At 49.6% G+C, this 27,160-nt stretch overlaps 1 protein-coding gene across 1 annotated transcript; it reads right to left on the bottom strand.

Annotated features, from left to right (window-relative positions):
- Positions 1-10,567: 10,567 nt before the first annotated feature.
- NECAP2 (NECAP endocytosis associated 2) lies at positions 10,568-26,731 on the bottom strand. The gene is made up of 8 exons (XM_054008826.1): positions 26,601-26,731; positions 23,294-23,394; positions 21,920-22,024; positions 19,705-19,786; positions 16,875-16,983; positions 15,840-16,017; positions 13,377-13,461; positions 10,568-12,111 (listed from the first exon to the last, which is right to left on the bottom strand). The coding sequence occupies exons 1-8, from the start codon at positions 26,690-26,692 to the stop codon at positions 12,063-12,065; spliced, it is 801 nt and encodes a 266-aa protein (XP_053864801.1). The 5' UTR covers positions 26,693-26,731; the 3' UTR covers positions 10,568-12,062.
- Between the last annotated feature and the right edge of the window lie 429 nt (positions 26,732-27,160).

The following is a 27,160-nucleotide window of genomic DNA, read 5'->3' as shown; positions in this document are numbered from 1 at the left end:
CCAGAAGTCCTGCTGTCTCTGCTTTTAAACATGTCTACACTAGAAACACCCTTTTGGGACGCTGTTAGCACCAGCTATATTGCTGTGCTCTACACGTAGGTGTCCCTTTAGAAACACACGACAGACAGATTGGTTCCGGAGCTGACTGCTCAGATCTCAAACACCCCAGCTTTTATTGGCAGTCACTGGATTCGAACCCCCAAATCCAAAGGCTGTCCCGCCAGGTGCTTTGATCCTAAATCGGATCTCAGGGCAGAAGAACCCGGATTTCTAGGTCCAATTCGCTCCCAGTCCAAGAGGGTGGAAAGCTCATGACCCAGCAAGATTTCTGCCATCTGAGGGATGTGGACGATGGGCTTTTCCAAGCCACCGGATTTTCTCCCCGCGGAGTCCCATCCTTACACGATGAGAGGCTCAGGTGAGCCTCCAGCGGGGTCCCACTGAAAGTCAATAAGGGCAGTTGGGCTAGAACTCTGCACGAGCAGACAAAGTGGGCAGAGCCCGGCCACCTCCGCATTACAGCTATGCAGCTCCGGCGCTGCAGCTGGGCCGCTGTAGCCTCGACACCTCCCAGGTCAATGGAAGGGGGGTTTCTGCGGATGCAGTTAACCCGCCTCTCCGAGAGGCGGTAGTTAAGCCGACTGAGGAATCCTGCCATTGATCTAGCTGCATCTATAGTGGGCGTTGGGTCGACCTCACTATGGCGTGAAATTTTCCCCAGCCCTGAGCGACATAACTCGGTTGATCCATTTTAAGATGTAGACCAGGCCTCAGTAAATCTATGCCAGGAGGATGAAAAGGCTGATTTTCACTGGCCTCTACTCGACCATCCCTATTATTATATTACAGTGGTGGCCAGATCAGGATCAGGGCCGTAGCGTACGGCGTACTGGACAAACAACATAAAGTCCCTACACCAATGAGCTTGCAGCGGAAGGCCCTGATCCTGCACTACATATCAGGCAAGTGAGCCCTGGTGGCCACGCAGAACCATTCTGCAGCACCTGGGTGGGCACATTGCAAGACCAGGGCTCAGTGTCAGACAAGATGCAGCGAGTGCGAACGGCAGAGAGAGGGGTGCTCAGTTTACAAAGGGAAAACAATATTTCCCCCTAACTGCCACCCCTGCAGAATCACCCTGGACGCACAGTCAAGCTGGCCTCTCCTTCTCCGACATCACCAGGCACAGAGCTCCATCAGGTCAGGTCCTGCCTTCCCCCACAGCTGTGCCACGCCCACTGCTTGTGCAGGTGTAACTGACCAGAACTTAGCAAACAACGCACAAGGAATGAGAGAGTCCAGCTCCCCCCTCTGCCAGCCGCCTTGGCTCCTACAGGGAAACGGGAGTTAGACCCTAAGTGAGGGTCTAACAAGTGTGATGCTGAGACGCACCCGGGGCCAATCGGATGCAGGCCACTGCCCCAGATTCCCTTTTTAGAAGAGACCCACATTGTAAACAAGGGTGGTGCTCTCAAGGAAACCAGACAAGAAGCCGGCAACTTAAAGCCCCCCACAGAACGAGTACACGTGTCACAGACCCAACCCCAACCCTTCTGCTGGCTTGACCTCACCTCCTCTTCCCGTAGGGGGCTTTGTGGACATCCCTGGGGATTACGGACAGCCCTGCTGAAAGCCCAGCCCTGCTGAGCTGAGGCGGAGGTGCTCATGATATTGTGAGCTGACCCTGCAGGGCAGCAGGGCAGGCCTGAACCAGGGTGATTCTTGATCTGGACCCTTCCCGTGCTATCAAATATAGATTAGGGAACCCCCAAGGCCCCCCCATCCCTGTCTGTTCCAAGTCACTCTTTGCAGGTCCCCCTCTGCCGGTGAGAAGCAGCACAACGATTCAGCGTCACCCAGATAAACAAATACGCCAGCAGCAGATGGCTCAGCAGTGAGATGCGTTTTACGCAGAACAGACATCATGAAAGGAGGGAGCAGGGGGATTAAGGCGGGAGGCTTGGGATTGAGGCAGCCGAGAGCATCTGACGGGAACTGGGGAGGGTTGGGGGGGAGGTCATGGGAGCTGGAAGATCAATGAGTCAGTGATGGGGAAGGAGACTGGGTTTTGGTAAATCTGGACCCTTTTTAGTCTTGATCCAGATCCCAGCAGCGCTTTGGCTGGGTGATTACTGTTCAGACTGTGCACATATAATCCCTCTGTGCAGGCCTCCCATGCTTTCCGGTAACCAGAATAGTTCACGGCAGCAGGAACGCGCCCCAAGAAGCAGCATTAAACTGGATGCTCACAGGCCTCAGGTGTAAAGGGCCATAATGTGGGATAGCAATAAGCTTTTGGGGGACCATTTTTTTGTCTTGCACGTGTGCTCTTCAGCAGTGTAGCCTAGGGGCTAGAGCAGTGGCCTGGGGCTTAGGAGACTTGGGATCTATTCCCAGTTCTGCCACTGGTCTGCTGAGTGACCTTCAGCAAGTCATGTCCCTCCTCCGTGCCTCAGTTTCCCCTTCTGTAACATGGGGCTAATGCTACTGAATCTTTGCAAAGCGCTTAGAGATCTGCTGAGGAACCGCACTAGATAAGAGCTAGGGATCAGCACCTAGCCCAGTGGCGTGCTGATCCTTGCTTGGGATCCCGCCAGAAGACATCGCAGATAACAGCGATGCCAGGTGTGTATTGCTGATTCTAAGATTTAACCTTTCTCCTACAAGTGTCCATCAATAAATCTATCCTCCCGACCCTGTAACGGGAGGGGGAGACGGGGGAGCCGATATCTTTGATTGGACCAGCTTCTGCGGGTGAAAGAGACGAGCGTTTGAGCCACACACAGAGCTCTGGAGCAGCTTTTCTGCCCGGATGTGCGAGATGCCAGGCGTGCCACCGAGACAGGCGGCGAGGTTATTAGTGCCCTGCCTGTCACACGGATCCTTGTGTTCAGAGCCAGAGCCCCCAGCCGTTGCAGAGCGTTGTATTTATGTGGTGTGGCGGGAGCGAGCTAGGGAGGGGAAGGAGGGTTACAGGGTTACCAGTGGCTGGGCAAAACGCAACTGCCCCCAGCAAGGGTCTGGGCCTGCCCTTCCCCCTTCACAGTCAGAGCCACAGGGCCTCCCACCACAATCCCCAGAGAGGGGGAAGACCTGCTGCTGGACACCCCACACAAATGGGGTGCTCTGCCCTGCTGCCCCCACAATGCCCCTGGGGCAGCGTCTCCCCACATGTTCCATTAGTGGGGTCTCCCTCCTTCCATGTCCCACCCCATGGGGATGCCTTGGCCCCACCCCACTCCTGCATCTGCCCCCCAGTGCACTCCACATTCTCCCCTCCCAAAACTAAGGGGGTGAAGCCCCTGCCCCCAGGGTCTCCCCACCACCCCAGGATGCTCCCAGTACAGGCCACTCTTGTTTTCATGGGGTCTCGCCCTATACACCCATCCTCCTGGCTCTGTGCACCAGTGGCCCCTATACATGCATGGAGGACTTGGCCCCCCCAAGCCGGTGCAGCCCTTTGGTACCATAGGGATGCATGCCCCATAAAAAAACCTACGGTAGGACGAGGCCAGTCTGTGCACTGGAATCCTCAACTGGGTCCAATCTACATGCACGGGGATTGGGGCCACCCTCCATCCACTAGCATCCTGGTCCAGCACCAGCTCCTGGCTCATCCAGAGTGCACCGAAAGCCCAATCCGTGCCTGGGATTAACAGCAGAAGAGCACATGCCATTATGAAACGGTTGCCATCTAGCACACATTTCACCAGGGCTACTGCTGGCTTCCTTTAGTAGCCTGCTTAGCCCCCCATCTGCACTAGTCAGTTTCACTTATTGGCTACCAGTCCCTCAATATCTTCTGTTGTGTTTGGGATGTACATGCTTCAGATTATTATATATGATTTGTATTATCCTAATGCCTAGGAACCCCAGTCACGGACCAGAACCTCACGGTGCTAGGTGCTGTACAAAGTTTCTGCCTCAAAGAGCTGACAATCTAAGCATAAGTCAAGAGACAACAGCTGGATACAGACAGCCTGGGGGAGTACAAGGATACAGTAAGAGACTGTGACAGGCTGTTATTTAAAGCAAAGGTTCTCAACCTTTTTTCTTTTTGAGGCCCCCCCCCCAGCATGCTATGAAAACTCCACGGCCCCCCTATGCCACAACTACTGTTTTTCTGCATATAAAAGCCAGGGCTGGTGTTAGGGGGGTAGGAAGCAGGGCTGTTGCTTGGGGGCCCATGCAAGAGGGGGCCCTGCAAAGCTAAATTGCTCAGGCTTTGGCTTCTGCCCTGGGTGGCGGAGCTTGGAGCCCCAGGCTTCAGCCCCAGGCAGTGGGGCTTTGGCTTTCTGCCCTGGGCCCCAGCAGGTCTAAGGCCAGCCCTGCTTGGCAGCCCCCCTGAAACTTGCTTGTGGCTCCCCCAGGGGCCATGGACCCCTGGTTGAAAACCACTGATCTAAATCATTGATGAAGATATTGAACAGAACCGGACCCCAAACCGATCCCTGTGGGACCCCACTTGTTATGTCCTTCCAGCATGACTGGGAACCACTGCTAACGACTCTCTGGGAACGGTTTTCCAACCAGTTATGCATCCACCTTATAGTAGCTCCATCTAGTACTCCATGGTACTTTCTATGTACTTACTTTCCTCAGCATTAAACAAAGGCTAACCTTGCAAGTACTCTTGAAATTCAATACTTTCTCATCAGATAACTTGATCACTATAGCTTGAAAGGCCTCAGTAACTGGACTAGGCTACGGCTGGAGGTTGGGCGTGCATGTTACATTGCGGTTTTAAAGCTGTTTAATCCTCCCAAGCTTCTGTCGACATGTAAGTGAACTTCTTGTCTCCCAAGCTTGGCAAACTGCTTCGAGCATCATGCACAAGGCAGATGTTAGCAGTTGGTGGCTGCTGTTTCAAGACCCATTTGAAAAAGCACTGGGCCATTCCTACTTAACTGTATCCTTCCCCTCGAAGGAGCCCAGGAGACCTGCCAGACTTCCGGGCATTTCCCCCTGGTCGGTGAGATCACTACAGCTGGTGGAGGTGTCAGTTACAAACAATGTGTTGGAGGCTAGTAGCCATTTTTTCAGCTTGTTACTTCTCTGTTCACATCAGGTTTACAAACGTGTTTGCCAGGCAAAGCTATGTAACCAATGGTTTTTACAAACACCTGGACGCTACAGATGCTTTGGAGGAACTATTTGACTGCTCATTTGATAGACAGAATTGGCTATTCGAGCTGTATGATTGGTCAGCTAAGGCACATGGTAATTTCTAGTTTCAGAGTAACAGCCGTGTTAGTCTGTATCCGCAAAAAGAAGAACAGGAGTACTTGTGGCACCTTAGAGACTAACAAATTTCTGTCCCTCTGATTGGATGACAACTTTCATTTATCATCTGTGTTTCCCTTCCACTCCAATAGGGTGACCAGACAGCAAGTGTGAAAAATCAGGACGGGGGTGGGGGGTAATAGGAGCCTAGATAAGAAAAAGCTCCAAATATTAGGACTGTCCCTATAAAATCGGGACATCTGGTCACTCTACACTCCAAACAAGTTTAGTTTCTTGATGAAAGGCATCTCAATGACATGCCCTGAATTCAGAGCTCGCAAACATTTTACAGCAATAAAACTCTCCAGCAAGGTATTAAGATTTTGGATACAAACAATGCTTTGCATTTGTAGATCTCAAAGCACTTTACAAAGCAGGGTCAACGTAAGTGTCACCTATATTATACATAGGGGGTAACGAAAGCACAGAGAGGTGCAGAAACATGCCCATGGTTATATAGCCAGGCAGTGGCAGATTGTTATAGAAATGTAAATAGTCAGTGTTCGCCCTAAAGGATTTGAGAGAACTTAAACAATATACAGGAATCATTTCACATGGTGCAAAAATGCAGCCACCTCTGGGGTGGAATGTGGCAGATGTTCGACAGTCCACATTAACACTATAAAACGTTATAGGAAAGGAAATTTATAATGGTTTCCTCCCTGGAGTATTTAGCGACACAGAATGTATTTAAAGGGACACCAGCTTGAATTTATTTGAAATTGACTAGCTTAAAAAAATAGGAGGCTCCTTATAGAGAAAAATCTGAAGGTTTTAATCTGTTTTCAAAAAGTGCATCAGTGCCTTTTTCTACTCCTTGGCTGATTCTCTGTCCAGGAAGGGAGAGCGCCAAGGCCTGAGAATAACACTATTAACGATGCTCAGGCCCCGCCCCACTCCTATCCTCTCCCCACTTCCCCATAATTGTCTGGTGGCCTCTTCAGCATCCGCATGGAAGAGATGCGGAGCCCAGCATTAACATGGGATCTGCAAAAGAGACCCCGAGCTCCACCACAAGCTCTGTTGTTCCATGCCTGCCTCCTCCCTGACTGCCACTGTTTTCAAGCTCCACGTGGGGGGCTAGGAAGTAAAGAAGGAGCTTTTCTTAGCCATTGCCCCGGCTCGAGGGAGGAAAAGAAGGAACTGTCCTGTCCACAAACTCCGGCCAACACCCAGCTGGGGAAGCCCATGCCGGTGAACCCCTTTCCCTGCTCCAAACAGTTTACAGTCTAAATACATTTGTTCTAATTTAAGTCCTGATCCTACAATCCCAGAGCCACTGGCCAGGGCCTCTTGAAAGTTCATAGGGCTAGGGACCTGTGCTAGTGGCTGCAACCCCAGGATGTGGCAGCAGAAACCAAAAGTGATATAAAAATGCTGGTGGCACATGAGACAGGAAGCGAAACTAACGATCAATCAAACAGTGAAACTGGCTGTGCATGAAGCACTGCCCCCAAAGAGAGAGAGATCTTGCAGCACTGGCTCTAATCTTGCTCCCTTCTAGCCATCCAGTGTTACTTGAGAGCAATACACGACCCATTCTCAGACAAACCCGAGCCCAGGTTAACCAGGTTAGAATTTGGCCAAGACACGAGCGCGAATGAGCCAAACCCTTGCCAGAAAAAGAAAATAGTGTGTCTGTTTTTTAATAGCAGCATCTCATGTGTAAATCAGCCAAGCAGCCTACGTCTGGGCCCGCAGTAACTCAGAGGGAAGAGCATCACCTAGAGAATCACCAGGTCTCTCAGCCAACAATTGACCCAAGCCTGGCCCTGCTTCGTTTGAGAGATCGCACAGTAGCCCAGCGCAAGCTGGCATGGCTACAGCCAGAGAGATCTATACCCAGGGCTTGCTTTGCCCGGGTGAGCAGACTGCAGAACCGTTTGCCAATAGCAGTGCAACTAACAAGTGCTAGCAACGGTGAAAATGATGGTGCGTAGACTAAGCTCACACAGGGGTCTTCAACCTGATAGCGTGAAACTCATCCCTGTCACTGGTCTTACGCAATTGCTAGTGGCAGTACGGTTTGGGCAGGGTGAAATTCGGTAGTGTCAACGCCCCCTCTTAGTGCTGAACAAAGATCCATTTTGGTTCGGGATAAAACTGTATTTTAATTCCTTTTATTTTAGAAATTGCTGGAGGGGTTTGGCCCGGGATACGTTTCTGTGCAACAGCCAAAAAAGATGCACTAATAAAATCCTTGCTTTTGCCGAAAAGGCCTCCCCTCTATGCCTCTTGCCTGGGCTACACCTGAACTTCCAAGAACCCCAACTGTCACATGGTCCCACTGTTGGACGTTCGTACGCACTGTTCACACACATTGTCTCCTCTAGATTTCACAAAGGGAGATTGACACCCTGGCCAGTTTCCCTTCTGCAGAGATGGGTTAGATCCACTCTCCTCCCCAGCGTTGTGGGGTGACCCAGCAGACAACAGGCCAGTTGCAGTTAGCGAGGTCTGATCCTTGAGAAGTGTTAACAACAAGACATCAAACAGCTGCAGCAGAAAGGGCAATGAGAAGCTAAAACTCCCTAAGAAATCCCTCCACTGTCTCCAAATCAACCACCTTCAGAGCCCTTTCCCTGAGCACCTGTTCAGGAGGTGGAGGGAAGCTGAACTGGATTTAACCCCTCATTCACCAGGCGGCCCCTGCTCCCACCACAGCCCCAGAGCGCAATCAGTGTTAAGCCTCACGTTCTCCTTCCCCCTTCATGCCCGCACTCACCTGCAGTGATCTCTCTGCTAGGTTGCTCTGGGGCTTGCTGGCATGTTGGTTACTCTCCCAGGGCTGGTTACTATAGAGCCCGGCACATGCTGAAGTGCTGTGACGTTCAGGTTAGGTCTCTTTTGTTGGACAAGGTCACTGCCTGCTCCTGCATGGCCACGCTAAACCCTTGAATTCCTCCTGGAAACCAGGTACCAGGAGCCCAGCCGCCCACACCATAACTCAGCCTGTCGTCCTACGTGCAGCCCGCCTTAAGCTCATTAGCTGCTAGGGGTTATGACTCCGCAGGGTGGCTTGTAAACAAAACCTGTCTGCCCCATCAGCCGCACGTTGCTAGAGCAGTCCGGTTTTCCCAGGACTTGCCAGTTTTTGTTCATAAATTTAGACTTGGCGGGAAGGGTTTCTCTTGCCGCAGATGGCTTCGGTGAACCGGCCAGTGCTGCAGATTAATCACGACTGTGGCCATGAACGCGTCAGTAACGGTGCGGGATGCGAGCTGCTGTCATTGATTTGAAGTCTCAGGACGTCTGCCCTACGCCTCCACTCCTCACTCACTGTTCTCTGGCCCTGGCCCACCCAGACCCGCTCCCTGTGCCAAGGAAGGATTCAAACCCACCCTTAAGACCCACAAGTGACAATTTTTTAAATCCCAAACTTCTAGTGGGGGGAGGGGAGGGAAATGACACCTGCCAAGTGTGACCGCTTAGTGTCAAGGACTAAAAGATAATTCTCCACCCTCCCCCCAGTGCCCCCGACACAGAGATGGCAATTTTCCTGCAAAACCTTTGGGAGATCTCACTGTATGTTTATGCATGACTACGGGCCAGGGATTGTCAGGAATTCCCTGGGTGACAGTAACCATGGCTCCCCAGGGACTAGGAACAGTGGAGGGTGATTGTCAGGTTGTAACACCTCCAGAAAGGCACCATTTCCTGCAGATGCTCACTTGTACTCAGGCAAACTGGATTCTCCCAAGTCCAGCAGAGAGGGGGCTTGGGGATAAACAGCCTGCGTTTAAACTGACTCGGGGGCTTTTTTCTGATCCAGCCAACAAACAGGACCTTCTCTCCCAGGGGAGGGCCCCGCTCCTCAGTGGAGAGGTGGAAGGACTGACATGGACTAGTCCTTTTGTAGACAGGGGGTGATTTCTGGTAAGCATATGAGTATGCACATAGGTTCTTTTATTGTTTTTAGTTTTCTCTGTCATGCTTTTACCTTAAGAATAAAGGTGCTTGCTTAGAAAAAACAATTACCCTGTTCATACCCTTCAAAGAGAAAGCAAAGCAGAGACACTGGGCTCTAAGCACTCTGTCCTGCTGGGTATCTCAGTGTAGGCAGGGAACGGCAGAGCCCGGAAAGACCTCGTCAGGAGGGAGCTACGGGTCTCTGCCTGAGAGGTGACAGCTTGATGAGCCCCAAACCCTTAAAGGGCCACACCATATGATGGGGAGGGATGACCAGTGGGAAGTACTGCCCTTAAAGGGCAGATTACCCTGCCACCTGGCCCACACACAGTTCAGAGGTAAGAATCTCCAGGATCAAGGCCTTGGACTGTAAGCTTTTCAGGGCAGAGACTGTGTCTATTTGTACTGTGAAGCCCTCAGCAGTCTTGAGCAAAAATTGCTTTCACTTCCGGTGCAAAAGAGGGACAAGCCTAGAGACACTGCATGTGGTCTAAGACTCACTGGTATAACATGTCTCTAATAATCCAGCTGGATATCCCAGGGCTCCAGGATTCTCCCAACCCTTCTCCCTTGCTCAACATTAGAAAGTGGCCTTTCCCTTCTGGCTTTATTAGCCAATTAACACAGCAGCAGATTAGCAGCAAGAGGGGGATCATGACGGGGCAAGCAGATGGGGCAGAGGATTTGCTTGTCCAGTCAGTCCAAACCAGTGTTCCTCACACACTCGCTCTTTAAAAGCCCACTGAACACAAAGGGAGACTTTCCACTGGCTTCAGCTCAGGCCCTTCGGAGGCTATGATCTCTCCCCAGCAGGAGGCGCCAGCCAGATGACACATTTTTTCCAAAGTTCCCATCTGTGCAGGAGTCTCACTTCTGCTCTTAGCTCCTTGGCAAGAGACAGGCGGCACTGCCCTCACTCTTGGGGGGTTTGACACTTGGGGGCAATGGAAGCAGGGTAGGGTATAAGCCAGATCTATTCTACTGGTGGTTACGTGCTGCCTCGTAAACGCTACACCCTGAATGTTCCACCCAATTCATTCTTCTCACCACCTTGCCAGCCTTCACTCCAGCTGTTCAACAGACCCCATCACCGTGTCAGGTTCTTCGTACCCTTCCGTCCTCTTGGGTGCTGCGTGGTCGTGCTAGATGTTAAGGTCATTGTTATCCAGCACTTTTCTACTGTGCCTCCCCCCCATGCCCTCAGACTTTTGGCAACTGCCTTGATATTTCAGTGCATATACTTCTGGTGCCCAGCTGTGCCCTTCTCTATATCAGGAAGAAGTAAGAAGATAAATCAGGGAATCATTTCCTACAATCACAGCGGAGCCTGTCTAATCCAGGTCAGGTAACTCTGGAAAACAAACAGGAATCATACTTACCCTCAAAACATTTTATTGTTAATTCAATGTTACATTTCCCACCTGTTTTTCCCAGGTGCTCTTCCAGTGGCTCAAAGAGGCAAAATTAAACACATTCTTAGGAATTTTTTTTTTAAATATCAGAAATCAAATCCTCATCATCCAGTTTGAAATAATAATTAAAAAAAAAAAAGACAAAAGTTGGAACACTTAAAAAAAATAGCAGGACTTCATACTGTTAAAGGCCTTCACCTCGAAATAAATAGATAAGAAAATATTTTTTTGAAAGAGAAATCTTAAGCCCAGCTCCATAAAAAAGGCAACCAAAGCTCTGTCCTTCATTGCATCTAGCTATGTCAGAGACTTAATATCAAAGCATGAAAACTTATAAGGAATTTCAGAGTTTTGCTTAGATGCAGCTAATTAACCAGAGTCGTCCAATTAACAGCTTTTCCCCATCAGAGTTACCTATTGTAGTTAATCTAAGTGCTCAGAAGCTCCCAGGCAGGCTGTGAGCACCTTCCAAAGAGGCACGTCTCAGTGACAAGGTGCACTTCAGAAGACACGCAACAATTTGCTGTTGAAAAGTCTTGGCAAGGACAACACTAGAACAGTTCTTGGCAGCATTAAAGGTCTTGCTGCCTCTATATCAATCCCACTGTCCTGCCCCCTGCCAGATGGGGAGGATTTCTTCCACCACCACCCCAACAACAAACTATTCAAGGTGAGAAGTGCCCTGGCATACAGCGGAGGCATCTCATGGCAGTACCCAGCTGCCGTGGCAGGGGTCGCCAGTTGTCAACCCTGCAGATCCCTTGCTGCACGTGTCATTCCACATCTATTGCATTGCATAGCCCATTAGCACATCAGACAGCAACTGCTAACAAGATTTAATCCAAACTGGAGTCTTCTGATACTGCTCTTCGCTCCCTCCTCACCACCAGCTCTTTAATAAAGCACCTGTTTGTTGAAGGGGACCAGGTCGAGTTACTGTCTTTGGTTATCCTCAGTTACGTTAGTCAACAGGCTGCAAATAAGGAGAGGGAGGAAGAAGCGATAGACAAAAGCATCCTTGTTGGAAATATGTAAACACCACAGTGTGCTGGTTTGGAGAAGTGGGGGGACAATCGCTCCCCCCCTCCAGGTTTATAGTCCTCTATGGTTTGCTGTGATCTCAGAGCAGAATTAAGAGCCCCAGCCACTGGGGCTGCTGGTTTCTGTTGAGAGTTCAGAGTTTAAGGCATCCCTCTCCCACACTCCCCAGCGCTGGGGCACTTATTTCCACACTGCAGTCACAGGGCACTTTTTGGTTTTTGCATAGCTCTCACCCCTTTCTTGTAATGCCCAAGAAAGCTACAAAGGCTGCAACCAGTCATGGACTGGGCTCTCTTGAAGTGGCCTGTTAGCTCAGAGAGTAGGATGCAGGGGGGCTCCCCCCAGGCTTTGGTCCACAGTGAAGAGAAGAGGTTCCTTCCCCAGCATCCACACAGGAAAGCAGACAGGGTGTCTGGTTTAGAACTGAACCCAGCCCGGGCTCTGCTGGTTCTGGTTAGACGCAGACCTGGAAGGAAACAAAACCATGCTTTGAGATGCTGAAGGTGGTTTGGGCTAAGGCTACGGGTTGCCTTGAAGGGCTGGTTACTTTGTGAACATTGGCCAAGCTGCCATATATGGCAGAGATCAAAACCAAAACCCCTCTTAGGGTCGGCCTTCGATGCGGAGTTAACTTGGGCTCTTACTAAGGTGCTGCCCCATCCCCCTCCCACAAAACCCTCTCACCCAAATCTGTTGGGGCTTTACACCTGGGCTAGCTGGCCTGGCTACGGGAGAGTTAGAGCTTGGGTGCTGCTTTCTCTTGGGGCTGGGAACCCCCCACTCTGCAGTAAGGATGCAGGCTAAATCATGCTGATAGTCCTCCAGTGCCTTCCCATGATTCTCCTGGGTGCCCAAAAGGACAGACAAGTTTGCCCACAATTCACTGGGAAAGAATCATAGAGAAGCTCAGCAAAAAGTGATGGAATGTGTCCCCAGAAGTCTTAGCAACACGCACAGGGGCGCACAGCACTAGTGAGGACACAGTAACTCGATGGGCCGCTCACACCTGGGCTACACTAACCCACTACCAGTCACCCAGGCTAACTGCAGTGAAGACAGACCTTTAGTTCACACTCGGGCTTTATCATCACTGCTTCGAAAGGGGGGTTGTACAGTGAGAAAGGTGCGGGAGTTAGGAAGACAAGGCACTTTTTGGGCTTCCCGGAGGTAGCTAGGCAAGATCAACACTGTACCCCACACCCGGTGTTGACTGCACCTAGTTTACCTTGCAGTGCCCTGTCTCCTGTTCTCCTGTGCGGGGTAGTTATCCCAGGGTAAACCCACCTTTTCTTGTTAGTGAAGACAAGCCTGTGGTTAAGATGCCCTGGGGGCCTGCTTGAGCTTGCTAACAGTAATCATTTGAACAGGCCGCAGCGACAGACAACAGGGATGTTAGGGGACAGTACAGAGCACCAACACATACCGGGGCACTCAGTCCTGTTTGTAATGAATATCCATATTAACTCACCCCTCACCTAGCTGGCAATTTAAACAGAGGGGTCGAGGACAGCCATCCCTTCTCACCCGGGAACGGTGCTCTTCTAGTTCAGGGGAGGCGTGCATGGGGAGCACCCCAGAGGATGCCTGCGTTGCCACTGGCAAGGCTGAACTGGCCGGTGGTGATGGGGATTTGCTCTCCAGGGCTGCCAATACAATGTAACCGCTCCTACCCAGACAGCCACCCCTGCTCACTCAGCTACACACCACACTGAACAGCAGGAATGGCCTCACCCTGACGCTTTGGCAAAGTCTCCCCAGATATCGGCGCTGGCGGCTGTGGTGGCACCACCGGGCTGTGGCCAAGACAAAGCGGCATCTGCCGGCAACCAGGAAATTCAAAGGAAGGAAAAGAAAAAAGAAAGATCAGATTTCACTCCATCAGTTATTTCCCACCAACCCCAGTTCCTTATGGCCCCAGGAAGGCACCACATCTTTACCAATAAAACCAATACAAGCCAGATGGAAACCTAGCAAGCCATGTCCACCTAGCTCTTCTCAATGGCTTAGCTAAATTGTTTTTTAAGCCAATTAGTTGAACTGGTGCAATTTCTGGCTTCAGAGAGAAACGCCTTGAGGTGCTTCTTTGAGATCTCTACGGCAGACCAAGCAGCAGGACTGGTGGCCTCGGAAGGTGGAGACTGATGGCATTAGCCAAAGCGAAACGTAACGTGGGCAGGTTATATTTACAGCCTGGTTCCATGCTGAAAAGTGACACTACAAATGGCACCGATGAGGGGTCACAATTTTTGCCTCTGTCTAAAGATACAATAGACATTCCCAGCCTCACAGACCTCACACAATGCATCTGCCAGGCTGAACTCTTACCATCACAGTCTCAAAGTGCGGTCAGAACAAACCAGAATTCTCATCCCCCAGACACCTGGGGTCTACTCCCATTTCTGCTACTAGCCTGCTGGGTGACCTTGGGCAAGTCACCGCTGCGTGCCTCAGTTTCCCCGTCTGTAAAGTGGGGAGGATACTGACCTCAAAGCGCTTCACAAAGATCTACCGATGAAAAAGCACCAGTTAGGCGCTAGGGATTATTAATAAAAGGTTTTCCACAGTTAAAAAAAAAGTGATCACAAGAGCTTGGCACTGGCACAAAAATAATCCCAGGTCCAGCACAGAGTTAGTGCGCCACAGAAGAGACAGGGGAAGTGAAATTAACGTGTTGTTCAGCTTCATTGAGCTTTGTCTCACAGGCCTGCTCCGGAAACACAGCTGCATAAACCCAAGTGACCATATTGATCCGACCTGAGCAATTCCCTTGGAAGTAAGATTAACTGGCTCCTTAGCTGGATGGCAGAAGGTACCATGTGGGCATAAAGAGGTGGCCTCTTAAGAGACCAGAGACACGTCTACCATCTCAAGGCATGTGCAGGAGTTCCCCAGGGAAGCGATGTTTATAATCCATGCAGATGCAAGCCAGGAGGAGGTGGTAACAATCAGAAACCACACGATATTGCCACACGTGTTTGTTATGCTATGAGTGGCCAGGACAGAAACCTCCGTTAGCTCCTATGCTGATGCTTTAGCCTCCCTTTCGTCACTGTGCTAAATGAAGGCTGCAATGTCTCAGGGAAAGAGGAAGTTTTGTGTTAACTTCTGCCATGACGGGACTGGGCCTGCCTAGTCTATGTGGTTTCCATTCACCAGTTAACCCCAGTGTGATAGCTGGGTGACGACGATTCAACTAGTCTGAGTGTATCAGATCTACTACCTGAGCTAGTTAGCCATGTCAGCTCCCTTCAAGCAGCCTCTCTCGAGTCTGCTTAGATCTAGCTGCACGACTAGGGGGAGAGGGATAGCTCAGTGGTTTGAGCATTGGCCTGCTAAACCCAGGGTTGCGAGTTCAATCCTGGAGGGGGCCATTTAGGGAACTGGGATAAAAATGTGTCTGGGGATTGGCCCTACGTGGAGTTGGACTAGATACCTCCCGAGGTCCCTTCCAACCCTGATAGTCTAGGATTCTAACTGGCCAACTTCTCAGGCCCTCAGAAGGGTTTTCAGCCGCTCGTCTCTTACAACACTAAAGCGATCAACGCATTTGTCACATCAGCACTATACGACTGCAATTCACATTACATGGGGTGGGTGCTGGGAGGTATCTGGACACTGCAGCAGGCGAGCAGCTCACCATTTAAACAGTCAAAAACTCGTGAACCCATCACACCAGCCCCTTGCGTTGGCTGTGGGTTGAATCCTAGGATTAGTTCAAGACCTTTCTTCTTATCTTCAAAGCTCTGGATGGCCCAGGGCTGAGTTACTCGAGGGGCAGTCTTCGCCCTATGTTCCCCACCAAGTGCTACACTCATTTGGGATGCTGCAATTGACAGAGGCCGGGTTGAATCCTGTGAGGCTGGGGAAAGGTGTAGGACCAAGTGGGTTCTGCAATCACGGAACAAACTTGCCAGCCTGATCCTGAATCTTGCCATGTTCACAGCTCACCACAAGGCACCTGTCTAAACAAGCGTAGAAACAATATCCAAACTGGAAGGAATCAGCCCGTCAGTGAAAGGAACTGGCTTAAAGGAAAAGATCTGTCTTTCCTAGAGGTAATTTTGATGTCTCACACACTGTGCTGAGAAGTGCCATAGACATGCTCCCAGATACCATGGTAATGGGCACCGTATAAGAAGCATTGGCAGGTATAAATAGACCTAAAGAAAACAAAGCTTGCCCATGAACACAGACCTGTGTTAGCGGCGCTTGCTGGCTGGGAATCCGCAGGGCATGTTGGAAGCTGCTCCCCTGGAGGAGGGATCAGAGCAGGAGATCTCCCTGCAGGCGGGGGTGGGAGCAGGCTGAGGCCCCCAGGCCCCGCTGGGCGCGGTTTGCTGTTCCCTGCTGCTCCTTCTTTTTTCTTCATGTTCTAAAGGGAAATGAAAAATTCACAACTTGTAACGTCAGCTTAAACGCAGCTGTTGTGAGCATCAGACAGTGCTTTGGCACAACTGTCTCCAGTTCTTATCGCCCATGGGAAGCCTCTTACGTCTGCTGATTCTTTTATGCTGCTGAGCACAGGGCGGGGCAGGAGAGAGGCTGGTTCCCTTTGAAGTCCCGCTGCCATCTTGGCCATCACCAGGGACCTCCAGCGCCCAACGCATGAGCCGATACAGCTTGAGCTAGGGCCCAGTTCTGTAGTGGGGAGGGGTCACGGACTCCCATCCTCTGGGGATCCGGCAGAGAGGGACACAACACACACACCCTGACGGATGCATTACACTAACATTCCTCCAGCAACCGGATTTCCAGTGCTTCCCCCCTGCAGCCCAGGCAGAGAGTGGGGAGGGAGGGAGGAAGAAGGGCTGCAGGCTTTGGCTACCTCCACTAGGTAAAGCAGGTCATATTTTGCCCCTTACTAAAACTGAATTTAGCAAAAGAGAACAGGGAGCCGGTCTGGAAACATTCCCCATCTAGCATGTTGGTGTGACTGGGCACAGGGTTACTGGAATTTTAGCAAAACCCCATCACACTGCTACGACCTCATCAAAATTGCAACCAATAAACTATCTGGCTTCGGCAGAGCCAGACTGATCATTCTCAGAGGGCTGGTACCCGGTAAGTCAGCCTTACGCACCTGTAAAGGTGAGCTTCCATGTGTCTCAAACAATAGACTCTACAATCAAACTACGTACAGCAAGATGAACGCTGGGATTGCCTCTAAGGAGAGTGCCGGGGAAGTTTTACTTGGTGGAAGCAGCAGACTAACCAAGAAAAGCACCTCACCGCAATGTTCAGTTTGATGGTCTGTCCCTCCTTGAAGCCCAGGTCTAGTTTGGGTCCCTGATCTGGGTTCTGGGCTTGTTTTGCAAGCTCGCTCTGCTGTTTAACCCATCTGCACAGGGAAAATGACAGGTGTAAAATGAGGAGAGAGCACATATGAGAGCTGCTCATGGCTAAGTGCAGTGCTGCTACAAGGAATGCAGGCCATTTAAAATCCATATTGGAAACAAGTTGAGTTTCTTACATTACCAGCACAGTCTTAACAACGAATTTTAAAAACCCAATTTGGTTTTTTTGCATTTCTCTGGGCCTGACGGTTAAAATCAATGAAGCCAGTTTCACTTTTGGGGCCGTCAATTAGACCGGGATAAAATTTTTACTGTTTGCCAAATTATGCATTTGGGGGGCACCAAAGCTATTTGTCAAATTCAGCAAAGAGTTTCTGCCAACAAACATCCTGGAAACATCAAAACAGTTCGTTTTGAAAAAGGTCAAAACAGATGGTTTCAAAACTGTTGCTGTGAATAGATATTCGAACAGTATCGTTTCTGCCTCACAGAAACTTTCAGTTTTTTGTTCCAGTGAGAAACCACAAAAGTTAGTTTCAAACTGAAAATGAATTTAATTCCAACCCCCTGGTTTGGTCACTGAGCCAAAAGAATTTCAATTATTCAGTCAGCTCTGCTGTTAACACACTGCATTGGTTGGAACGCACACTCTACAGGGGAAAACTTATTTGCTCAAAACCAACCTACTTATGCTGTGTATTTTTCAGCTAAATCACCAGGTTTTATAACAACTTATTTTTATAAATTCTCAGTTGGGGCTGTGATGCTGGCAGACCAGGTGCCAGCTCTTGCCAAGACTGTAGGTCACAGCTGGAAACCAGACCAGCTCACCTGTATGTTAGTATTGTTCAAGATATGTGTTAGACTTGTAAGAATGTGTTTAGATTCTAAGGGATGCTTGTAAGTTGCTGCATGCATTAATTTAACTCGTCGTGTCTGTATCCCATGCTATAAGAAGATATGTAAGTTTTGCATTATAACTGTAAAAATGACTGCTCTGAACTTGTGAACCCAGCCCAGAGGAATGGTCTACCGTCCATCAAGAAGGGCTATCAAAACTAAATGGGCCACTATGGAACATCACGATACAGAGACTTGGTAAATGGCCCCCGTCACACGCATGAAGGTGCTACGCACAAGAAAACCCAGCCCATCAGCTTGAAAGTTGGAAGAAGGGGATAAAACAGGGACACAAGAAAATATTCTGACTCTCACAGGGCTGGAGATGGGAACCAGAAGCAGAGATTCCCAGGGTTAACCTGGTGAGCCCTAAAAGACATTCAGTACTGATAGAGTATTACAACTCTGTCACCTTTTGGAACCACAGACAAACTCATTTGTGGGGGAGGGATAGCTCAGTGGTTTGAGCATTGGCCTGCTAAACCCAGGGTTGTGAGTTCAATCCTTGAGGAGGCCCCTTAGGAATCCGGGGCAAAATCAGTACTTGGTCCTGCTAGTGAAGGCAGGGGGCTGGACTTGATGACCTTTCAGGATCCCTTCCAGTTCTATGAGATAGTATATCTCCATATATTATTTGGTAAATAACTCATTTCTTTTTACTAGTTAATAAATCCTTAGTTTACTATAAGATTGGCTACAAGTGTTGGTTTGGGTGTGAGATCTCAGGTACAAATTGACCTGGGGTAAGTGACTGTTCTCTTGGGACTGGAAGCAACTTGAATCTTTTGTGAGCTTTGGTGTATGGCAACCAGCTGTCACTAAGTCCAGCTTGCCTGGGTGGCAAGACAGACTGGAGTGCCCAAGTGGATGGTGTGAGACTCCATGGTAAGATTGTTATTGTGCGTCAGGAGTTCACAGTTGTTACTGGCTTGGTGAAATCTAATTACAGAACACACCACCAGCTTGGGCTCTCTGCCTTGTCTGCCCTGAGGTCAGCACTCTCAGCTGTGACAGGGGCCATTTTGAGTTGTCCCTTTAAACAAATCGGACTTGCGTGGATTCCCGAAAGCAGCTCAGTGGATCCCCATGGTAACGGGCAGGAAAGAAAGTGGGCCAAAAGCCAGCAGGCTGTTTTAAGGGAGTATGTTACCAAGTTCATTTTTAAAGCCTGCCTGGGTGCAGTAGTGGCTCTTTCAACATGCTTATGTGGCCTGAGGACCAGCCAGCTGCAGTAACATGCAGGGAAGCAGCGCAGAGAAAGCTACTCCTGCTATTCTAAGTGACTACAGCCCAACCGAATCAGCCAGCACGTCCGATGCCTGCAAGGGGCAGTTGCTCACTCACTTTCTCACTGCTCTGCTCATCCTGACAGGCCCGCAGCACAGGAAGGAGCAAATAACTTCCTTGGACTAATGCACAGCCTCATTTTCTGCTCGCGGTTAGAACTACATTCCAGCCTCTCAGAAGTGGTCCCTCACCCATTCTTCTGGCCACGGGACGAGAACAAAAATGGCAACCAGCGCTTTGGAGGAAGGAGACAAAGGGGAAACAGCAGCCATGGAGGAACCCATGTGGTCTGGCATGTGAGGGCCCAGCAGGGATAAGTCCTACTCCCTCTCTGGGGGCCTTGGGAAATTTGGGCAAGACAAAAATGTTCCACATTTGTTTCTCTGTATAAAGAAGGGAACTGAACTGGCTCAACAGGTCCCGTCTGCCCCGTGACGGTCCCCTGACCATGCTTCCCCTCCCTAGTGAATCGAGAGCTAACAGCTTACAAGTGCAGCAATTTCGGAGAACACCGACAACTGTGCAAATGCCACAGAAATGACCCAGCCCAGAGAGCAAAGGAAGAGAAGAAAACTCACTTAAAGTGGTCTTGAATGGCTACATTGAAGTCAAAAGCATCCCCTCGGTCTACAAATCCAACTCCGATAAACGCACGGCGCCCTGGGAAACAAACGAGAGTTCAGTAATAAAGTAACAACCCTCCACAAGTGAAAAGGAGACACTCGCTCTCCCTGCATTGTGGTTTCACACATTTCATAGCCCTGCCATTCTCTTAGGACTCAGGAGAGCATATTTAATAGCTGAATTCGATTTCTGGTCCTAGCCTCTGCCTTTGCTCAGCCTACCAGCTGGGGGCGTTTGCTTCTCCTCTACAGGGTAGTTGGATCAAAGGGCCAATCTATCCAACAACGCTGACCAATGTTTCCAATTTATCCTAAATGAAGATGCAAAAGCTGGCTTTCGGGTTGGACCTTTCCAGCGTCAGGATTGTCCCAAGATCACATGGGCTAAAGGCTAGCTTTCCCCCTCCAAGGATTAAGGAGGTTGGAGAAGGGAAGTGGAGGCAGTATTAGATATCCGACATGAACTCTCCACTACAAGAAGACGCTGTTCAGTGACATCTAGCTGCACCTCAGCATCCTCCCTGGCCTTTGCCATTGGGTTTGTTGTGTGCGCGTACAGCACCTTGCACAATGGGGGCCCAGGTCTATAATTAGCGTCTCTAGGTGCTTTGGCAATACAAGTAAATCAGAATCCCTAGTAAATGCCTTTCTTTGGGCGCCCTCTGGCACCCACCAGCCACCTGCAATAGGTATTGATCATCATTTGGTTCCTTTATGGTTAAAGTGAAGCCTATCCCCTCAGCCCTGAGAATATTGTTCAGCAGTTTAAATTTACCTTTCAGGACCTTCCACTGTTTGACACCCTTCTCCCCTATATTCTCTCACTCGCACACTTAAGAGAAAGCAGGCTCTCCTCCCATTGCAATACCAGCTCTCCACCCTGCACCAGAGCCAGCCTTTACTCAGGTTATAAAAAATCTAGGCCTGGAATCTTCCAACCTTGAGATGGTTCCATGAAACTTGTTTAAACAAAGTGAAGTGGATTTAATATTGGTGAAGGGTGTTAAGTTGACAGCACTGGAGACAGAGCGTTTGTTTATCCACAGAAATGATACAGTCTAGCCAGCACTATAGGAAACAGTACCTGTTTCCCTATAGTCTCCCACTTGCTTCTCACCCATGACCTGTGGCCTATTTAAGCCTTGGCCTCTCTGCTGAGAATGCTAATCAAGAATGCTTTCTGTATTGTGGCGTCACTTCCTACTACAAACTGGACAATTGCCTGGTCTACACAAAGTTGCCCCAGTTTAATTAAAAGTGCAATTTTAAACAGATTTCATTAAACCAGCGTAACTGTGTGTGAACTCTCTTATATTGGTCTTAGATCAGTTTAGCTTCTATTGGTAAATTTACATGCATAAACTAAACTGACAACCAGTTTTAAACTAATATACATTTATCCACACAGGCGTTTGCACAGCTTAACGAAATTGTTTTAACTGATTCAGTGTGTAGACTAGAGTTGTGTGAAGGATGGAAACCCCATTTCACAAAGCATTCTGAAATCTGACTTTGTTTTGAATTGGAACAAACCCCAACATTTCTGAAATTCTTTGAAAAGGAAAGTTCTGAGAAAAAATTGTTTTGGATTGATCAAAACTATTTCAATTTAGATTTGTATTATAGATTATATATAATGCAAACATTTAAAAAATTCAAAAATGAAAAGTAATTTCTAAACAAAAAATGTAAGTGTTTGGCACCAAGGATGCGGAAATGGGACGTTTTTATACTGTCAGAACTTTTATTTTGTTTTTTTCTCAAATACTAAATTTTGACAAAATTGACATGATTTCGCGAAGTGTTTCAATTTTGATGGAACTCCAATTTCCGACATAACATGGTCCTGTGGAAGTTTTTCCGATCAGCTCTAGTGTAGACAAAGAAGTCATTTCACGCAGGAGGTTGAACCACAGTCTGACGGTAACAATTTCTGATCATTATTGACTTTAAGATGGATCTGGACTGAAAGGCTTCTGATCCTGCCAATCTCCTGTGCACTGCCCTACACTTCTAGGCTGTACTTTAGATGTAATGTATATTTATCCCTTTCAAATCAAGGACCCTTCACATCAGAATAATAATAATGGAAACCAGCTAAAGAAACGTATTCCCCAAGATTTATATGTGTCAGTTTGCAGAAGAAAAGTGATTTGAACACTGCCCATACCACTTTCATCTTCAACCCGAATGACAAAATATCTGCTGGAATCTGTCACACCCTCTACAGCGATGCTAGGAAACTGGTCCACAGGTGCCTGGGCAAAAAGTTCTCCTAGAAACAAGAGTAGGAAACACACAATAGTTCAATATCCCAGTGTTCCCCCATTCTTCATCAGAATACAATACATACAGAGACAGCACTTTACACACAATGAATTAAGCGTGACAACACTCCTGAATGGTAGGTTTTATCCCCAGGATCTAAGGAATTCTCATTCTGGGTTCTAACAATTCGACCACATTTCCTCTTTTAGACTGAGACCCCTCAATTCTTCCAGCTTTAGATAACAAGACACTTCTAGCACAGCTACTGACACAGAATGAACACACTTACTGGCAATTGGGGGTGGGGAGGGGAGAGAGAGAACGCTGTGTCTCTTCAGTGACCAACCCCTTTCTGACCTGAACTTGGTGTGGGGAGAACAATGGGGCTCCCGAGGCAGCCACATGGAGTGAGGGCTGCAGTAATGAAGGTCCCTGCCTGGGGAGGAGGGAGAATGATAATGAACACCCCAGCCTAGCAGAAGTGTTTCCCAGGATGCACCACTCACGCAGTTGTCTGTACATCTGCTTATGAACACAAAAGCACCACATCGTTAAGCCACCGTAGCGACACCGAACGTTCTGCTGTAACATCCACTACCCAGGAAGGGCTAGCAGCCTCCCTCTGGGAAGGAGGAGAATTACTGGGCTAGGGCTATAGATGGAAAGTTCTTTTCTGTGGACTTCACAGGTTAGAGCCAGACGGGTTTTCCCACTTGTTGACCTGCAGCTTTTTACCGAGAGCACAGACCTGGCTCATTTCACACCGCAGATACTTCTAAGGCTTCCTTCTCCCCAGCCTCTTTATTAGCTTCCAAGGCACCTTTCAGCACCCACGTGAAGTCATTCTGCCACATGGGGACAACAGCGGCTCCAATCCTGCTACTGACGTGAGTTTTTCTCCAAGGCACTTCTTGCGGGGACACCCACGCACTGCACAAGATGAAGGAGCGTAAAAGCCCACAGCACAGCTGCATGGCAAGTGGCAGCCCTCGCCAAATAATTACAGGACAGGGAAAGGAAGAAGCTTACTGAGAAGGCAGCCTCTCCGGCTTTAGCACCGCTCCAGCGTGTAAAAACACTCCAGTTTCCAATTAACGTCACCACACATCTGGGATCTTTCAGGTTCCAGCCCTGGACATTTCTCTTTAAGATCATTCCTGACAATAGCTAACAAGGCTGGACAGGCCTGCCTGAGGTGGGAGCCCCTTCCTGAAGGAAACGGAGGGGAGAAACCCTAGGTGTAAAGTACATGAATGCTGTATGGCTTTCCCTTTACCTGAATTCTTATCCTCCAGTTTAATGAAAGCCATCTTCCCCTTGGACGTTATCCGCAGCCTGCCACTCCATGATGGCTGATCCAGCTGCCACTCCGCCGCTCTGTGGGAGAAAACGACTGTGAACATCAGAAAAGTCACTCAAATCTTAGGCTTCAAAACTCCCTCTATCATCACTCTTTGTATTGCAGTAGTGCCTAGGGCACCATAAAGGGATTGAGTAGGCTACTATTATTAATTGTGCCGTACTACTGCGTAGTAGCCTAAATCAGGGATCACTGCTCCCCTGTGCTAGGCGCTGTACACACACAGAATAAAAAGAAAGTCTCTGCCCTAGAGCAGTAGGGACTCTACAGACCTACAAGAAGAAAAAAGTCCCTGCCCAAAAAAGCTTATAATATAAAGCCCTGATCTTGCAAACTGCTCCGCCCAGGCCGACCCCTTCACCCGTCCAGAAGGCCATGGGGTTCTGCCTGCAGGAAGCAGCTTGGAGGATCAGTGACCTGGTTACGGCAGGACAGAACAGGCAAATTAAACAAACAAATGGGGAGCAGAGCTCAGAAGCAGGACATAACTATGACTCAAGCAAATTACATTACATAATCCAGGCCAGGTAGTGTCAGGTTAATATGTAGATTTGTTTTGGAAAGATCTTTCTGCTTGCTTAACCTCCCTCCTTGGATTTTCCGCCCAATTCTCTCTGTTAGCTGAAATCCCGTTTGCACAGATTTTTGCTTTGGAAGACAGATGTGGTATTCATCGCCACCTAATGCCGCCGTCCTCGGCTCAGCATGCCATGGCAAAGAATTGCGTGCCTGTCCTCCAAAGCAGGGTTGAATACAATTGAAAATACAGGCCTTTGAAAGAAGCAGTTGCACACCAGGATACTATTTGGGGGAAGGAAGCATTGCTTAGCAGTTAGAGCCGAGATTGGCAGGCAGGATTCGGGCTCTTCTCTCGGCTTTTTACCTGACACGGTGTGAAAGTTGGTGCATTTACTTCATTGCTGTACCTCAACTTCCCCATCTGTAAGTGGGGATAATTTTTCACAGGAGTGCTGGGAGGCTTCCTTCTAAGGAGTTTCGAGACTGTTGCATTGTATAAAAGATGCTACCGAAATACATCATGTGACCACAATGCAGGTTTTACATGACCACCACAATGTGGTAGGTGAATCCCTGATATAGTGAGTGAACACAGCCAGTTTGATGCTATTTTAGTGCTATTGTTGGCCCCTGTTAAACCAGTATACTGATCGACTACAACAGACCTACAAGAGCCCATAAGTTTTTTTCTTCATTTTTGTGGTTTGCAACTGCTGTTGCATTCTGTAAACCAAGTCGAGACTGGATCTAAAATGATCACTTTAAGGAACTCATTATTATTTCTAAATTGCAACAGAGGGTCCTGTGGCACCTTTAAGACTAACAGAAGTATTGGAGCATAAGCTTTCGTGGGTGAATGCCCACTTCATCAGACGCAAGTCCAACGAAGTGGGCATTCACCCACGAAAGCTTGTACTCCAATACTTCTGTTAGTCTTAAAGGTGCAACAGGACCCTCTGTTGCTTTTTACAGATTCAGACTAACACAACTACCCCTCGATTATTATTTCTTTCCATCTCTAACCATTGGATTAAAAGACCTTGCATTCCACAAGCTGAGAACATGATAACCTTCTATAAAGCAAGTCAGCCCAAGACTCCCAGAAGGGCTGCAAGAAAACAGGGTAAGGGGTCAACACCCTATAATGCAGTGGTTCTCAACCAGGGGTACATAGAAGTCTTCCAGGGGGTACATCAATTCCTCTAGCTATTTGTCCAGTTTTACAACAGGCTAGAACTAAATTTTCATATAGACAATGACTTGGTTATACTGCTCTACACACTGAAATCTAAGTACAATATTGTGTGTCAGTACTGTGATTGATTTTATAATTCTATGGTAAAAAATGAGAACGTCAGCAATTGTTCCGTAACAGTGCGCTGTGACACTTTGGTATTTTTGTGTCTAATTGTCAGCAAGTAGTTTTTAAGTGAGGTGAAACTTGGGGTGCGCAAGACAAATCAGACTCCTGAAAGGGGTACAGTTGTCTGCAAAGGTTGAGAGCCACTGCTATAATGCAACAAGCTTTCACTTCACTTTTCTTTGCTCTATTTCAAACCCAGTTCTACACAGCGTGACAGTTGGTTGTATTAACTGAAGGTTTCCGCACTCTCCAAACTGCCTGTTTGAATCGCTATTCTCTCCCTTCCTTGTTATCTATTTAAAAAAAACAATCATATTACAAAATTCTCTGATGCTGTCTTGGGTAACGATTGCTCTGGGTGTCTGAAGCAGAACACGACAGTACCACTACACTAATGATGAAAATGCAGTCTACAACCCTGCGAAAAAGGAGATCCTTAGAAATTAATGTAGTTTGTAGAATAATTTTAATACTCAAAATTATTGAGAGGCAGTGTGTCTAATTGAGAGGCAGTATGTCTAATAGATAAACCACTAGACTAGGACTAGCAAGATCCGGCTTGTACTCCTGATTCTGCCACTGCCGTGCCGGCTGATCTTGGGCAAGTCCAGGGCAAACATATTTGGCTGTTATCCTTCCCTCCCTGTGTCTCCCCACGCTCAGCTGGGGTCTCAGCTACCACAGGGATCAGCTCTGCGTTGGCTTTCCCAGTGAGGGTAGGCCACGAGATTTCTCCCTCGGTCACAGCACCAGGCTTCAAGGGAAGTTATGTCTGAGCCAGTGTAACTCACATCTCCGGTGTGAAGATGAGTGGGGGCCATTCCCCTCCTTGAGCCTCAGTTTTCACTCTCCCCTTTGTCAACTGCCATCGCTAGCCCTTTGGGGCAGAGACTGTCTTACTATGTACAGCGCCTAGCACGCTGGAAACCTGCAGGTGCCGCAGTTCAGAAACGAGCGGGGAGATAAATGCTAGTGAAGCGGGGCGGGGGGGCGGAGCAGACCCCGATCCCGGAGAGCGGGAGGCTGGAGACGGGGCTGGGGAGAGAAGACCCAGCCAGGCCCCAGGGAGCTTCCCAGCCGGGGCCGGGCTCGCATCCCCCGGCCAGAGACAGGCGGGTCCCCGGGGAGTCACGGGGGGGGGGGGGGCGGTGCCGCTGGACCCGCCACGGGCGCGCGAGGCTCAGTGGATCCCCGGCCCGGGACAGGTCCTGGCCCCGCCCCCGCCGCGTTACTGCCACAGAGGCCTGGGGCCCGGGACAGCTGTCCCCGCCGGGGGGGGCCCGGGGGGGGGGGGGCTCAGGCCGAGCGAGGCTCGGGCCGGGGGCGCAGGGCCCGGCTCACCTGTACCCGCGGTTGGAGGCCCGCGGCGGCACCCGGTACACGTGCACTTCCGGTTTCACGCACAGCACCGACTCGTAATCGCTGTCCGCCATCTTCGGCGGGAAGAGACCCGGAAATCCGGGGCCTTCGCTGCCCCGCCCACCCGGGGGAGAACTCTATGGCAGAGCCTGCAGGCTAGAGCGTCTCGGGGGAACGCTTCCCCCTTGGACTCTATGGCAGAACCTGCAGGCTAGAGCGTCCCGCAGGGGGCGGGGCTCTTCCCCCTTGGACTCTATGGCAGAGACTGCAGGCTAGAGCGTCCCGCAGGGGGCGGGGCTCTTCCCCCTTGGACTCTATGGCAGAGACTGCAGGCTAGAGCGTCCCGCAGGGGGCGGGGCTCTTCCCCCTTGGACTCTATGGCAGAGACTGCAGGTTAGCGCGTTCTATCCAGAAAAAAGGTTTTTTCCCCTCCCCCTCTGTAGCAGCTGGCCTGAAGCTAGAGCGTCTCCCTCCCTAAGCCCCTCCCCCTTGGAGGTCTGAGGCTCTGGGGGTGCTGCTAGGCCTTGGCCCATAGAGTTGGG

This window comes from Malaclemys terrapin, chromosome 19 (genome assembly GCF_027887155.1).
Source record: "Malaclemys terrapin pileata isolate rMalTer1 chromosome 19, rMalTer1.hap1, whole genome shotgun sequence".
Lineage (NCBI taxonomy): Eukaryota > Metazoa > Chordata > Testudines > Emydidae > Malaclemys > Malaclemys terrapin.
Note: the sequence above shows the minus strand (reverse complement) of the source record. Positions and strands in the feature narration are given on the sequence as shown.

Bases quoted from the DNA above. Each gene is read 5' to 3' on its own strand.
- NECAP2 (XM_054008826.1), bottom strand. From the start codon at position 26,692: ATGGCGGACAGCGATTACGAGTCGGTGCTGTGCGTGAAACCGGAAGTG. The intron at 16,984-19,704 runs GTGAGTTTTCTT...TTCCCTGTGCAG, and splicing joins GCCATTCAAGACCACTTTAA to ATGGGTTAAACAGCAGAGCG. The intron at 12,112-13,376 runs GTGAGGCCATTC...GTTTCCTTCCAG, and splicing joins GACTTTGCCAAAGCGTCAGG to GTCTGCGTCTAACCAGAACC.